Raw genomic sequence first — 14,649 nt, 5'->3', positions numbered from 1 at the left:
GATGTGTGGAATTAACGTATTACTGGATATTGTGATCTGGATCCTTCTGAACTACAATTTCTATGCCAGTATGTGACCTATAACTGAATTCCTGGATTTATCAGATACATGGATTTAAAATGTCACGCATTATGGAGTTTCATGAATTTAGTGGCCTGAAAATGCTGGGATGGGAGCCAACTTATAGTCGAGTCCACTTACAAGAATGTATATACGGTACTTGTTTTTAAGTATATAATAAAACGGCTATTGACTGAGTAATAAAAAATATTGGGCCCTTGTTCATGATGTGACATAGAATGCCCTTGCAAGTTGGGCCATCATGCATCACAGTATTCATCACTTACAGTTATAAATGACTGCCTAAAGAATTTTGGAGAGATGTTAATCATGTGCCTGAATATGCTATCAATAATATGCTGTCAGTACATACCTCACGTGTGTCAAGCCCCTTTGTTGGTTTATTGGGGAAACAAAGAGAGTATAAACCTTTCCTGCCTCGCTTAAAATGTGGAACATTGCACCCATTTATTTCTGCCTCTGAATAAAGAAACAGACATGTGTAAACAGTCAAAAAGAGAAATAAATGCTGTAATTCAGTATGAATTGAAATAAAGTAATATGACCTTTAACTGGAGAGAATCTAGACATGCAACAATTTGTTTTTTTAGGATATGATCTTGTCACGTTATAAGTAAGGAACAATAGCCAGATTGCAATATGTATATGCTAGACCCAGAGGCTAATTAGTCGCTTCATAAATGTTGCGAGTGTACGCTAACATAAAAAAGATGGGGTGAAGCCAGTTGTGTATAATATGGCCATAGGAACTTGTTACTGGTGCCTTATTCGGTGGCGTGCGATTGACAGGTAAGCGGCAGGAATTGCCGGTGTTGACTCAAAAGAACATCAAGTGAGGGTCGTAAATCCACCCCTGACAGACTGCCGGGGAGGGGGCAATGTCTGCTAATTATGTAGACCATGGGTGAATCGACATCCACTCGAAATTTAGCAAGGCGTGGCCACCATTGGAATCGCAAGTTTAAATCTAGTGTCTTGAAACTAAATGTCAGTAGTCGCTAAACCATCTTGCGGGAATTACATAAGGAAGTTCTAAGCTACTCTGACGTCATTCGAAATTGGTGGGAAACATTGTTATTCTGGGAATTACAAAGGAGCTTCGGAAAGGTCAGTGACTTATTTGCTCGATTGTCGCAATCTATTATGGCAAGGTATTGTACTTTAATTATGTGCAGTATGTATACTTGATTACTAGAATCGTTAGTACGTAGAATTACTATTTGTAGGATTTGATTCATTTGTAGCATTGATCTACATACATATTTTGAGATATGAGCAATGTTTATGTAAAGAATTAAAATCGTAATTCGTTATTTGGTTAATTCGTAGTAACCTCATGCATTTATTCATGTGATATTCTAGATTTGCAAATGTCGAATTGAATTATAATTTGTATAATGGTTGCAGTGGGCAACATTAGTTAATGCGTATTTGACTATTTGTGTATACTTTGTAGGAGTATTATGTGCAAAGATATATCAGCGCATGGATATGTGGATATCTGTGTACACTTTGTAGAAGTGTAATGTACAGAAATGCGTCTGATTATGTGATACTGTTCTGTATAATAAGATTGAGAATCTATATATACCGATGTGATGAAATCTATTGATATATACATAATAAGCAGTTGATACAGTGTATACCATACCAGAAAGTATGGGCATTTCGATGTGCACGAATGCGTGACCAAAGAAGGTAATGGCTTATCTGATGATAGATTGTTGCTTAGTATGAGGCTAGATAGCTTGAGGAAAATACTAATGTCTTTGTGTGTGTTCGGACAGGAAGCTTTTAGGGACCGGAGGAACTGTAGGAGACAGAGAAGGGAAATAACCTGGTCCCAAGTCTCTGGGAGACAAGAAAAGGAGATAACGGAGGTGGAGGAAGTGAAGGGTGAAGGACGTGGTTGTTGGACTGAAGGTGTACTGGGTACCAGTCAAGAAATACTACAGATAAGTAGAAACACAGGAAAGGAGGAAAATCTATCACACTAAGTCAGACGATGAAATAGGCCGTCAACTGGTTGAGTGAAAGACGAGTGATAGGGTTTTGAATATTGAATTTCAATTGAGGAAGGATTATCTGTAATTGAATGGCATTAAATACATTGTTTATTTGAATTTCACCTTTTGTGTATTCAGTAATTTAACTGTCGGCATCGCTGACTGTGGGCTCGGAGCTTTGCATCTCTATCACTACTTCAATTTCTAACAAAAACGAGCCAGGGTGGGTCTTCAGTAATAATTAAAGATAATACTGGGAGCATCCTACCCCAACCTAAGGTAGTCAACGAGGGACCCCTTTACAGATCTGTATTCACAAATAAGTCTATGTTGTTTCGTCTACTAATTACTCCTCATAAACTATAGAAACCAAGATCTGACAGCAACATTAACATTCAGTCTGTATATTTATAAACTGAATGGTATAAAACATCTCGATTCTCTTTGTATGTTTTCAACAGAATGGTAAAAAACGTAGACTCTGAATGTTTTTAAATAGGTATAAAACACTGAGATTCTGTCTCTACATTTTTAAACAGAATGGTAAAAATATTAAGGTTCTGGCTCAATAATTTTAATTAGAAACAGATTCTGTCTATATTTTTTTTAAAAAGAATGGTATAAAAGAAGTAGATTCTCTCTCTACATTTTTAAACATGATGTTATAAAATATAGATTTTCTCTATATTTTTAACAGAATTGTATAAAATACTTACATTCTATCTGTATATTTTTTTAACAGAATGCAGGGCTCGAAATTAGTGCTAGTACACTAGCCCGAGGCTAGCAGATTTCCTGTTGGTCTAGTAACTTTCATAATGTTATAGTCCGATGGGCTAGTAAGTTTCGGTTATCAGTAGTCAGTGTTTGTTTACGCCATTCCTTAATAAAGACTTGACGTAGCAGATGTTCTGTAGAATCAAAGCAGTGGCCATTGTAAACACAGTCGTAAAATATTAGCATGAGAAGATGAAGTCAATTTCTACCACGGAAAGATGCATTTCTATAACAAGAATCCATCCGATTTTGTGCATTTCACTGAACAGCGCAAATTATGGTCCTGTCATTAACAACGGAAGTTTGGTAATTGATCCTAATTAATCTGATAATGAATTAAATGAAAAAATGACATGGTATCACACTTTATTCACTCGACCACAGTAACAAACTACGAAGTGGTATACAACACAAAAGAACATGGCAAAACCAATTCAAAGAAATTAGTTTGCACGTTTTTTTGTTTAAGGTTCTTTTTTTTGTTGCTCGCTACCCAATTGCTCCAACAGTCACACATAGGAAACTACATATTTTACATTTCCATCGAAATAATTATAAGAATTAGATCGATTAATTATGATTACGTTACTGACACATCCTTTTCATACAACTACTTTTTCTATGATGATAAGAATAGTTTTTATATTGTTCCCTTAAAAGAATGAACAAATAACTGAATACACGTGGAGATATCTAAGCAGAATGCCGTACATTTGTTCAGAATTAAAATCGCTGAGCATCGGCATCTAAGATTTGAAAATTTTCCGCCCTATTATTAATTTCAACAATACACTGAGGTTCAATTAATTTGGAACAATTACCAAACTTACGACTTATGAAACCGTAATTGAAGCTGTTAAATACAACGCGTCGAGCGTCAGATGGCTTCGTTTGATGGGAACACACCTTTTCCAAGTTGAAACTAACACTATCTTCTGATGCTAATATTTTATAACAGTGTTTACAATAGCCACTGCTTTGATCATGCAGAACATCCGCTAAAGTTAAGTCTTTGTTAGGGAGAAGCCATTTAATTGTGGGAGGGGGCAAAGACACGTGTTTTAAAACGTGTTTCTTGCTCTGACTTTGTTATATAAAGGACACTGTGCCATTCTTTTTCTTGCTTTAAATAATTCGCGTCAGCTATACTATAACATATCGTATTTCAAAACAAGGCACAATTCCCTCCTTATAAGACAGGCAAAATGTGGCATTTGATAGAAGGTGTTGAGCCACCGGAAAAAAAGCAAATGTTGAATGAGAATGATGAGGAATAATTCTTATGATAGGGAAAAGCGTAATGAACATTTCAGAAGAAATGGACAAAAGACAGGGAATGGCTGACTTATGATGAGGAAAGGAACGTTATGTGGTGTAACTGGTGTACGCAATTCGCAAAAACAAACACACAGAAAACATCCAGTTTTGTTGCGGGTTGTTCAAACTTTAAAACTGAATCGGTAAACGTACATCAAAGCTATGTGTTTTGTGAACAGGACTAGTAACGATTTGGCAGGACTAGTAAATTTCTCAATATACCAGCCCTTCTGGCCACAAAAAAATTTGTGCTAAATTCGAGCCCTGGAATGGTAAAAAAATACTGATATACTGTCTGTACATTTTTAAATGGAATGGGATAAAACATGAAGATTCTATCCGTATGTTCTACACTGTGAAAGCTACAAAGACTTCCAAAGAACAAAGTATACTGCCTGAACCTTTCACATATCTAAATTGTGAAAAATACAATACACAATTTTGTCACACTATCATAATGCTGACATGGAAAAAGTAAATATTTATCTTTTACCATGTTACAAACATGGTTCCAACACTTTTCTATAAATACAAATTTCCAGGTCTTTTCCAGGAAAAAATTAATTTTTTCAAGGTTAACATATGACCATTACTGAATGGAATTAAAGAACATTTTGGATTATTAAACATGCATTTACCAAATCTGAAGATGTTTCTCTTTCAAGACTCTCCAAAACATATATGTCAGAAATGATGATCATGTACAAAACCACAAAATGAGTCACATGAAGCAAGTTTGACTATATTCCCATAAATTGACATTTAAAGTGCCATAACAGTGTATCTACATTTATTCAGTTCATTTCTTGGTGAAAGAGAATATATATTCAAAATACGAATGTAAAAAATCCGATTGAAAAATTTTCAGCAATAACTGCATGGGAGCCCAACTAATATCGCATTTGCACCTCTTTATGATAATAACTGAATGCAACCGCCGACCACTTCCGGTATTTCGTGAAAACAAAGCATGACGTCACATTTTGAACACTTGCTGTAAATGCAGGCCCAGTTGGTATCATCATATTATGGAAAAGTCTTCAGAAACTCAACACGAAAGCTGCAATTCTGAAGAAAGTGAATTGCCACTGTCCTGCGGATTTTCGCCATTCCAAGATGGGGAGGTAATAAGCTCAAAAGATTCTAATAATGGCGTAGAAGCAGCTGACAGCACCCAAATTAATCCGTACCAGTTTGAACCCTATATTTCCAATACCAACGAATATGAAGTTGCAGATGAAGATGAAGAAGAAAGACAAGATAGATTGACGGACAATTCATGGTAATTGTTTTCTGAGTATGTCTACGGCCTAAGTTATGATAAATATGTGTATCTGACGATATTTACAGTATTGTTCAGCAGTCTCTTGTTCCTTTACAAATTTGGATTTTTTCTCACCTGTAATAAAGGCTGTACAAGTGTACTGCATTTCATGGGTAGAGACATATCTATACATTGATAAGTAAAAGGTATATCGGATCACAGTTGTAAGCTTTGAGAGACATGTAGAGACATGTTCATTCTGTATGGCTGGCATAGCTGCCAACCTTCCAGGCTCACAATTAGTGAAAATAGGGATAAAAAGTCGTGAATTTGGACATGAATTAGTGAAAAATACCATGACAATAAATCCATCCACTCTGACTGTCAATACTAGACTATATCAAGATCGCAAAATAAAACTAAAACACTACATATATGCAGAAATATTTATTTATCAAGACATGATACTGTGACAGACTTGAACTTTCTCAACTGCTTGATCGTAAATTTGTTTTCTAAACAGTTCAGACTTCTTGCCTGCTGGTTGATCTTGGTAACTAAAATTGCTGACAAATTTTCTGCAGCTAAGGAGGCCCTAAAGTCTGTCTTATTTTTCCTTTTTAGAGAAAATACTCTTTCGTTGTCACTGTTGCTGTGAGGAATGAACTGGAGCTGCAGCACTTTTGATTCTTCCACAGGAAAATTTGGAAGCAATTTTCGAGTCGGGAACATTTGTCGGAACAAATGTTTAGCATGGTCTCCAGCTGATAAAGGTAGATTGTGTTCGACAAGAAACTCACAAATAATGCTTCAGCATTGGTAGCTTGCAGGTTTTCAGCCAATTGCTTAAAATATTCCAAAGCTGAAATCTCTGAATTCTTAATTTTCCCAACTTCTACATGGTTTTTTTTGGGGGGAACCGATGTGCTAACACATCGTCTCTGCGATGGCACACAGAGTACAAAAAGCATGATGAATATCAATGTTTAATGGCAGAATGCCTTGCCAATTTTTGACATATTCCAAATTAAACTTCACTTTTTGAGCAATACATTTGTTTTTCCTTGGTGATGAAGACATTTTCAAGATCTTACATGCGATGCTGAACGGTAACTCAAATCAGTGTTGGTGACGCATGTGCGGAGCAAAGTTCCGGTTAGGCCCCACTTTCTCTCAAAAGCATTTGTAAAACTACTCTTATAGATATAGATTTAAACAGGCTAAAATGCTTGCTACCGGGCCAACTGTACTAATCGGCTGTAGATCTAATAATATCATGACCAGCAGTACCGGACCATTTCGGCAACTGCGAATATCATGACTAGTGTTTAACGGGAAATCAGTTATTCTATTAAAGATTTAAAAATAATTGAGAACTGGAGAATTCGTGAATTTTTGGCTTGCGGTGTGAATCCGTGAATTGCTGAAAAAGTCGTGAAATTCACGCCAAATTCATGAGGGTTGGCAGCTATGGGCAGGCATAGACATCTAATGTAGGGATGTTTAACTCACTAAAATTTTTTGTATATCTTGTAGGTTCTATTTTTATAATTATCCCCTCCCCCAACCATAGTAACAAGATAATCTAGAAAGTACCTTCTCTCCTATCTCTTCCTCTTCCCTGTTTTGAACTGTTCAAGTCACCATTTATACCCATGGCCCTCTTGGCAGAAAGAGACATGTATGCTTTTGGATTCTTCACTGCAAACATTTTATATCCCATACATTCATTAGAATAGTCCAGCCTGGAAAATAACAAAGAAAATGTAAAATCAATACACTGTAGAAAAATGTCAATTAAGAAACTTGAAAGAACTGATTCATTATACAAGCAGGTATCTATTGTTCCTTTATTGTGATTTCCTTTACTTTATATTCTAATGTGGCAACTAAGCTGGGGAGTTTTGGGGTGATAATACATTTTGAATTTCGGATATGAAGGATAATGTAAATGACTGGTGTTATATGCCTATAGGTCTGAAAGATCAGACAGCAACAAAATAGACACCCTGAAATTAGCCATATGCTGACTTTGAACTTGAAGACATAGCATCTTCTCAAACTATGATGTAATTTAAAAACATCAAAGAAAATGGCATGACTGTTGTCATTCTGTACACAAATACATACAAGCTATAAAGTTGACTTTGCCTTAAACCCTGCCTTTCCAAGCTAATAAGCTTGCATATTCTATCTCTAGTGACATCTCTATCCCCATAATTAGAAACAATCTTTCAGTTATTAAACAAATTATTTTAAAAAAGTTTGCAAAACAATTATATGCTTCAGCCTCCTCTGCTTTTCAATATTCACCAATCTTTAAACACACACACACTGCTTTAAAGGCAAATGAAATTTGTGAAAAAGCTGAAACATCTGTAAACCTCGGGTATGCCAAAGTGTACAATGTCTGGAATAAATCACCATATATAATCACATATAAGGCAAGTCCAACTGCAAACTGCACAGATCCAGATCTGCCATTGCTTAATTTGCCAACAGATATGGGGCTGTGTAGTTTGTTGGGAGTAATCACTAGAACAAACAGCACAGATCCTAATCTACAGTCATATTATATAAAGGCAGATCAGGATCTATCTTATTTGCAGTTGGATTCAACTTGTGAGTATATACACTATGTAGGCTGAGTTCCGTGACATTAAATGATATGTACTCAATAGGCAATATCAAGTGCTCAAAGGATTTTCTCCAAACAAGATTAAGAACAATAAGCTTGATTTTTCCCACTTTTGTGTTATACTAAAGTTACAACTTAATAACATCTGACATGACCTCAATAAATTTAATTTTCCCACATTTGTGTCCTGCTAAAGTTACAACCTAATAACATCTGGCAAGGCCTCAATAAACTCCTGTAGGGTTTTAAATCCCAATGACTTGAAGTGCAAGGGTTCCTTCAGCAGCTTCTTGTACTCCTGCAGGAATTCACCTACAAGGATTCCCTTCCCATCATACTTTGAGAGCAGGACTGAACGAATGTTCCTCTTGATATTATCGGAAATTTCTGGTGTTGCCATCACTTAGCTCTGATAAAAAAAGTTTAAAACTTAGAAGTTGAAAAGAAGAAACAGTCTTGTGAAGTCTTCTTTGCCTTAAATTAAAAGAAGAAATGTGTTCAATGAATAAGCATGCCCTACCACCCTCCATTTTGCATGACCCTGCAGTGAAATATACAAAAGAAACTGACCATAACCAATTAATGGAGTGTGAAATGTAGGTCACCTAATTCTGGCATTAACTGACCAAGACACTACAAACAGTAATTTGGCTATTATATGCAGAGCAGATGATGAATCCAAGTGTGCGTGTGTGTGATTTGGATTTTTAAAGTAGCTTTACAAAATTTTCAGTCCTATTGCTATGATCTCTGCAGCGTGGCAGTTTATAGTGATGCCTAGCACTGGGGCATCATGCCGCAGACATGTAGCATTATGTCCCACCCAGTCATATTATCCTGACACCAGGCTGACCAGTACTAACAGTCAGTTGTAACCATTAAAGTATCATCCCATGACCAATTTTGGCACCGTGTCATAAACTCACAGTTCACGGGGAAATCTGTCTCACTGACGTCACAACTACATTTGTTTATGCTGTTCAACATTGAGTCATATAGACAGAATAATTTAACAAAAATCTGATTATCATTTATAAAATGAAACACAGGTACATACCATGAAAAAAATAACTGCATTTCACTAATTCTTTTTTGTCCTCACAGTTAAGTCCTCACAAAAATATTCAAATATTCTGACTGGCCAAATCAACTTCCCGCCACAATAAGCATCCAGTCTGCTACATGTCGTGTGTTAGTCATATAACAGCTGCTAAATGCATCAGTAATATCATTTTGAGCAGTGTACAACATTATAAAGTTTTATGTGGATCTGTCATTACAGATATTCTGAGGTTCTTCCTTATATATTATAATTTGTGGAAATTTACATGAAATATAATTGAATAATATATTTCAAAATTAAACCAGCGTCCTGTATATTACTGCTTATTACACAAAAATGAAGAATTTCTATCTAATAAATAAGCAATTTTACTTTAACAGTAAATTTTCAATCAGCTTTTGAAAGAAACTTGATATTTAACTTATTCTGACCAAGTTATTATTTTCTTTTATAAAATGGTTTTACAGTGGTAACAGTTACAATAAATGAAAATAATACCTTCTCCTGTAACATTATTTCTGTCTCTGATTATTAGAGGCACTTTTAGAGGCATAAATTATGAAGGATGAAAATCCCAAAGATTAAGGTTCCATATATTCATTATGCCAAATAACTATTGGAAAACAGACACTAAGTTTTTAATCATAAATAATGTTACTAGCCTTGTTTCCCACAACTGGATTATTTTAGCTTTTGCAACAAAATCAGTTCCAAAATGAAACTAATGATAAATATAAGCAAAACTTCAGGAACAATAAATTAAATTTTAAAATGTATTTTTTCCTATAAACTTTAGTTCTCTATATGCTATTGATGTTGCTCTGTAAATATATAATTTTCTCCAGTATACGTGTACAATGATGTCACAGGAAAAAATAGTCTTATGTGAGGTGCGTCAAATTGGATGACACATTATACTATCTTTACATGGGGTCATTTGGATGAAAGCTCACTAAGAAGAATATAGGAATATTTCAACAATTTGTTATCCGGAAATTGCTTAAATAAAATATTGAATGTTTCTAAAGTATTGAGACATGTAACTATGAAAGAAGTATATTTCTGAAAAGGTGAAAGTAAATGCTTAAGTGCTTTAAAACAAAGAAATCTATAGTACAAATCACGAGTCATGTATGCAATCAACACCGACTATTTTAGTAATGGTTGTCATTTTTTGGAATTTTATCTGACATACCTTTAAGTGGCTAGTATTCACTTCATTTGGATTCATATACATCCATATTCCTTTGGAAGGTCTATATTTAGATGCCCCAAGAGGTGTTTATAGCAAAATCAATGTTAAAGTATGTAGACATTTTGGACGAAATTAAACCAAAGGTGTATCCAGTACAGTCCGGATTGAATGTCACACACTGTGATGTCACAATGGAAGCTACGCATATTGACAAACAAATTCATACAACCCTCTATTGTGATGATTCCACTCGACATGCTCTTACTTTGACCCAAGTTTAATACATGGCCACCATTGTAAAAGTCCATAGTGATAGATAATTTGTCTGGAATTTCTTGGTGACAGTTAAGGTGAACAACATTCAATAATCAGGACTTAGTCTTAAATTTTAAAAGAACAATTTATATTTAATTTAAAAGATTAAATGTAAACAACATTCAATAATCAGGACTTAGTCTTAAATTTTAAAAGAACAATTTATATTTAATTTAAAAGATTAAATGTACAAATGACCCATACGACTTGTACTATAGGAAAGTTAGTCCTACAATGTAAGACATAGCACGTGTTTCTTTTTTTTAGTGCTATGTCTTACTATCCAAATAATGGCCTTGTATAGCATGTTCCGATGTCGGTTGACATCGGAATGAGTAGTCAAAGTTTGAGGAAGATCTCACACTTGGCAGTCTATATCAACACTCAGCCACTAATTTATCTGTAATTAACATACTTAGTGTGCTGTCTTTATCCTGCTGAAATGAAAATATGACATTAGCAAATTATGCATTTTCATGTTCCGTTGACATACATTTAAATTTGTTGCAATGTGATGGTAGTCAAGGTATGCCAAAATATGTGTAAGTTGGTTCACCTGAGGGATATGTTTCTTGAATAAAACGAAACGTTGCTGACAGTTCCAATAGGCATAATATATTTTTTATTCAGTTCGTTAAAGAATAATATTTCAACTTAACCCGATTTCTGTATTCCCGGCTTTCATTGCTTTCCAGCCAAATGAAATGTCGGCCAATGAAACTTGAAAACAGGTCCATTTCTTTTGTGAGAATTTGAATTTATTAGAGAAAAGACATCAGGGTAAGTAAAGTCTGACAAAAACTTTAAAAGTTTACTTTGTAGAAAAGCGTAGTTATTGGTTGCCAGTTGTGTGTGATAATCCTGAAAACTTGACTTTGGTTACACTGTTAGTTGACATCAAAACATGCTGCACAATGCTGTTGGTTACGCAGTAAGACCCATCACCTACAAGAACAAAAATATCGGGTGATGTCTTAAGTTGTAGAACTATAGGATAATTAGATCAAACCTTAGTTATGTTAATCAGAAAAACATAACACAAAGTATTTAAAACCAATTAGGAACTTTTACTACATTAAACAACGCTTTCCTGAAAATTTACCAAGTGACAGATAGGATAAAATGTGCGATACTGTGTGGAATGAACCATGCATAACTGCATAGAAAAAGTCTTGATGAGGGGTGGGGTTCTGATGGAAAGTACTAGTTGTTGTTGTTGTTGTAGGATTTAGCGCCATTTTTCAGTACACGGTGGCGGCCAGTATTAATGGTGGAGGAAGAACCCCGGAAAGAACCACCGACCCACGAGAAGCTACTGGCAAACTTTCTCACATACCCACATTGGCTGAATCCGATACTCGAACCCATGACAGTAATCCGTAACGGAGAGCGCTTTAGACCACTCGGCCACCCAAAAGAACTAGTTGTCGAACCCAAGCATACATGCAAGCTAGTCCTACATGTAAGACATAGCACATGTTCATTTTGTTTCGGTGCCCACAACATAAATATCAGCGTCAGGTCTTACATGTGGGACTAACATGCAAGCGCTACAAATAAGGAGATATTATAATGCAACTTCTTACATTTTTTTTTCGCAAAAAAATCATTTGTCATGACGTAACACTTTTTGTATATTTTTTTTTTACCTTAAGAAAACACGGAGTCGACCTGGGCACATACAGCGTACTCTCTGATCGGAATACTTCTTATGGACGCGTTTTAAGCAAACTGCGCGCTCCTCGCGGAGTTTAACCGAATATAGGCGGTAACCGTCTGTGACGGGCATACGCTCTTAGTTGACAAACCGGTGTTGCGAATTACTGAATCAGAGTTTTGGAAACCTGATTTAGAAAAACTTAATAACAGAGAAATAAATTTTATTGCATTATTTAGGTATTAATTCTTTTCTATTGTGTATCTCTGTCAACAAAGTTATGAATGAAACAGAACATGAAAACTATTGTTTTATACAACAAGATAAGTACAATAGAGCAGCAGAGAGGGTGAACAGACCATAGAATTCCGACAAAACAAATAAAACAAACAAATAAATCATCTCGTAGAAAGGTCAAGATTTTACAAATGAACTTTTCCTTGAGATGTTTTATTTCTGCAATGACCGATTGTACTAATAAAACCTCAGTTTGAAATAGTATCTGAAAAAATAAAGTACTCTACGTGTTTATTTCTTGTTTATTTGTTTGACGACCAACGTTGGTAGGTACCCTCTCTGCTGCTCCTCTTCTGCTGATATTAATTAAATTATTATGTTATAATAAATGATACATCCAGAATCTCATACTGCAAGAACAGCTCGAGAACGATTAGAAGCAATTAAAAAATTTCTTCCTGTCAAAGACTCATTTAGAAAAAATTTACAAGCGCAGCAAGAAGCAAAAGTTGAGTATGAAGAAGACACTAAAAAACTATTTAAACCCGTCACTGCAGCTACTGAGAAAGTTGCAACTGTCATCAAAGAAGATCTTCTTCCGGTATCAGAAAAAATAGCAAGAAGAACTAAACAGGCAAAGAAGATTTTACGAGACCTTCCAACTGACATAGCTGCGGCTCAACCTCCACCTGTTGGTGAGGAAATACTTGAAGGTATTGGAGAACTTCGTACTGAAGTCGCCGATGTGAGAAAAAAACTTGCATCTAAATCCAAATCAGCAGGAGAGAACTTAAAATTAATTGCAAGATTTAACGAAGGAGTTGTTGAGGAAATTAGAAATATTGAAAGAGAGAAATTACCTGAGATGACATTAGATATATATATCTAATAAATCTAATTTTTTAAAACCCTCTCATGAAAATATAAGTGATGATAATTTCATTAAATGGATATATCGCGTATATTACAATAAAAAACAAGCTAGAGGTCAAGAATTTAAAAGATTTAATGAAGAAGTAAATAGACTTAGAGGGAGACGGGAACAACTAGGACAAGGAGAGTTCTCCCAGTATCAACTTCCTCCACCACAGCAAGAATCTTCACCTCTGCAGCGATTGTACACCCGACGAAGTACTATACTGAGGAAACCAATTGAGGAGTTTAGAGAAGAAAGAGAACAGATGTTGGCAGAAAGAGATCCTGATGATGATCCTCCGAGCGCTGTTGGAAGTGGTTTTCTGACTACATCGGAAGAAAACAATTTTGTTTGTCCTGATAATATCATCAATGACGTGTCACGGTTAGAAGTTCTCATAGGAGGAAAACGCGCCGGAAATAATTCACCAGAAATAACCAATGAAGCATCTGATATTTGTCGGCGATTATTTCAGGGTGGTATCATGGATATCGGCGTTTACCGAGAACTTATTGATGAGCTCGTTGATGACTAGTTGTTAGATAAATGGTAAATAAAATAAGATGATTGTGCATAATAATCATCGTAAACCCACACAGGTTAGAGCGGTAAACTCACGATTACCAATCTATAGTGTTATTTACGGAAATGGACTTGGTGATGTCATTCGGGGATTATTCACGAGGATAGCTCCAAAAGTAGCACCTGTTGCAAAACAATTATCGATGAAGGCTATTGATATTGTTCGTGATAAAGCTCCTGGTGCAATTGTCAATGTTGCTGGTAAGGCGTTCTCGGCGATCAAGGAAAGACTAGCACGATTATTGCGACGAAAACAACAACCACTAGTAAAATTACCAAGTACTGAGGTGATGCCCGCAGACGTAAGTAAAATAATAAATCAGGCTGCAAATCAAAAACTAGCAGCGATATCTGAAGAAGCAGAAAAAAATATAACAGCAAATTTAATAGCAGGAAGTGGTCTTCGTCGACGATGATCATCATTTGGAAAAATGGTAACTATAATAAAAATGTTCAGGCGCGAATCAGACCCAGCATTTGATATGGAGGCACCTGTCCTTAAGTACGAGTCGGTACGTGATTATCAATTTTATTCTTATGACGCAAGACTACCAAATCAGCGAGGGAGAATCGAATTACAGGTTCATGATACAAGTAGATA

General features: G+C 35.5%; 1 protein-coding gene across 2 annotated transcripts in view; it reads right to left on the bottom strand.

The window, feature by feature from the left end:
• LOC149802081 (uncharacterized) overlaps positions 1 to 12,353 on the bottom strand; it is a 91,011-nt gene extending 78,658 nt beyond the window's left edge. For both annotated transcript variants that reach the window (XM_089956479.1, XM_089956480.1), the window contains exons 1-4: positions 12,306 to 12,353; positions 8,287 to 8,492; positions 7,042 to 7,190; positions 434 to 540 (exon numbers count right to left, since the gene is read on the bottom strand). In XM_089956479.1, coding sequence (XP_089812605.1) covers positions 434 to 540; positions 7,042 to 7,190; positions 8,287 to 8,483 — 453 coding nt within the window. In that variant the 5' untranslated portion in view covers positions 8,484 to 8,492; positions 12,306 to 12,353. The remainder of the gene's footprint in view (positions 1 to 433; positions 541 to 7,041; positions 7,191 to 8,286; positions 8,493 to 12,305) is intronic.
• Between the last annotated feature and the right edge of the window lie 2,296 nt (positions 12,354 to 14,649).

This window comes from Sinohyriopsis cumingii, chromosome 4 (assembly GCF_028554795.1).
Source record: "Sinohyriopsis cumingii isolate HCF-2022 chromosome 4, ASM2855479v2, whole genome shotgun sequence".
NCBI lineage: Eukaryota > Metazoa > Mollusca > Bivalvia > Unionida > Unionidae > Sinohyriopsis > Sinohyriopsis cumingii.
Note: the sequence above shows the minus strand (reverse complement) of the source record. Positions and strands in the feature narration are given on the sequence as shown.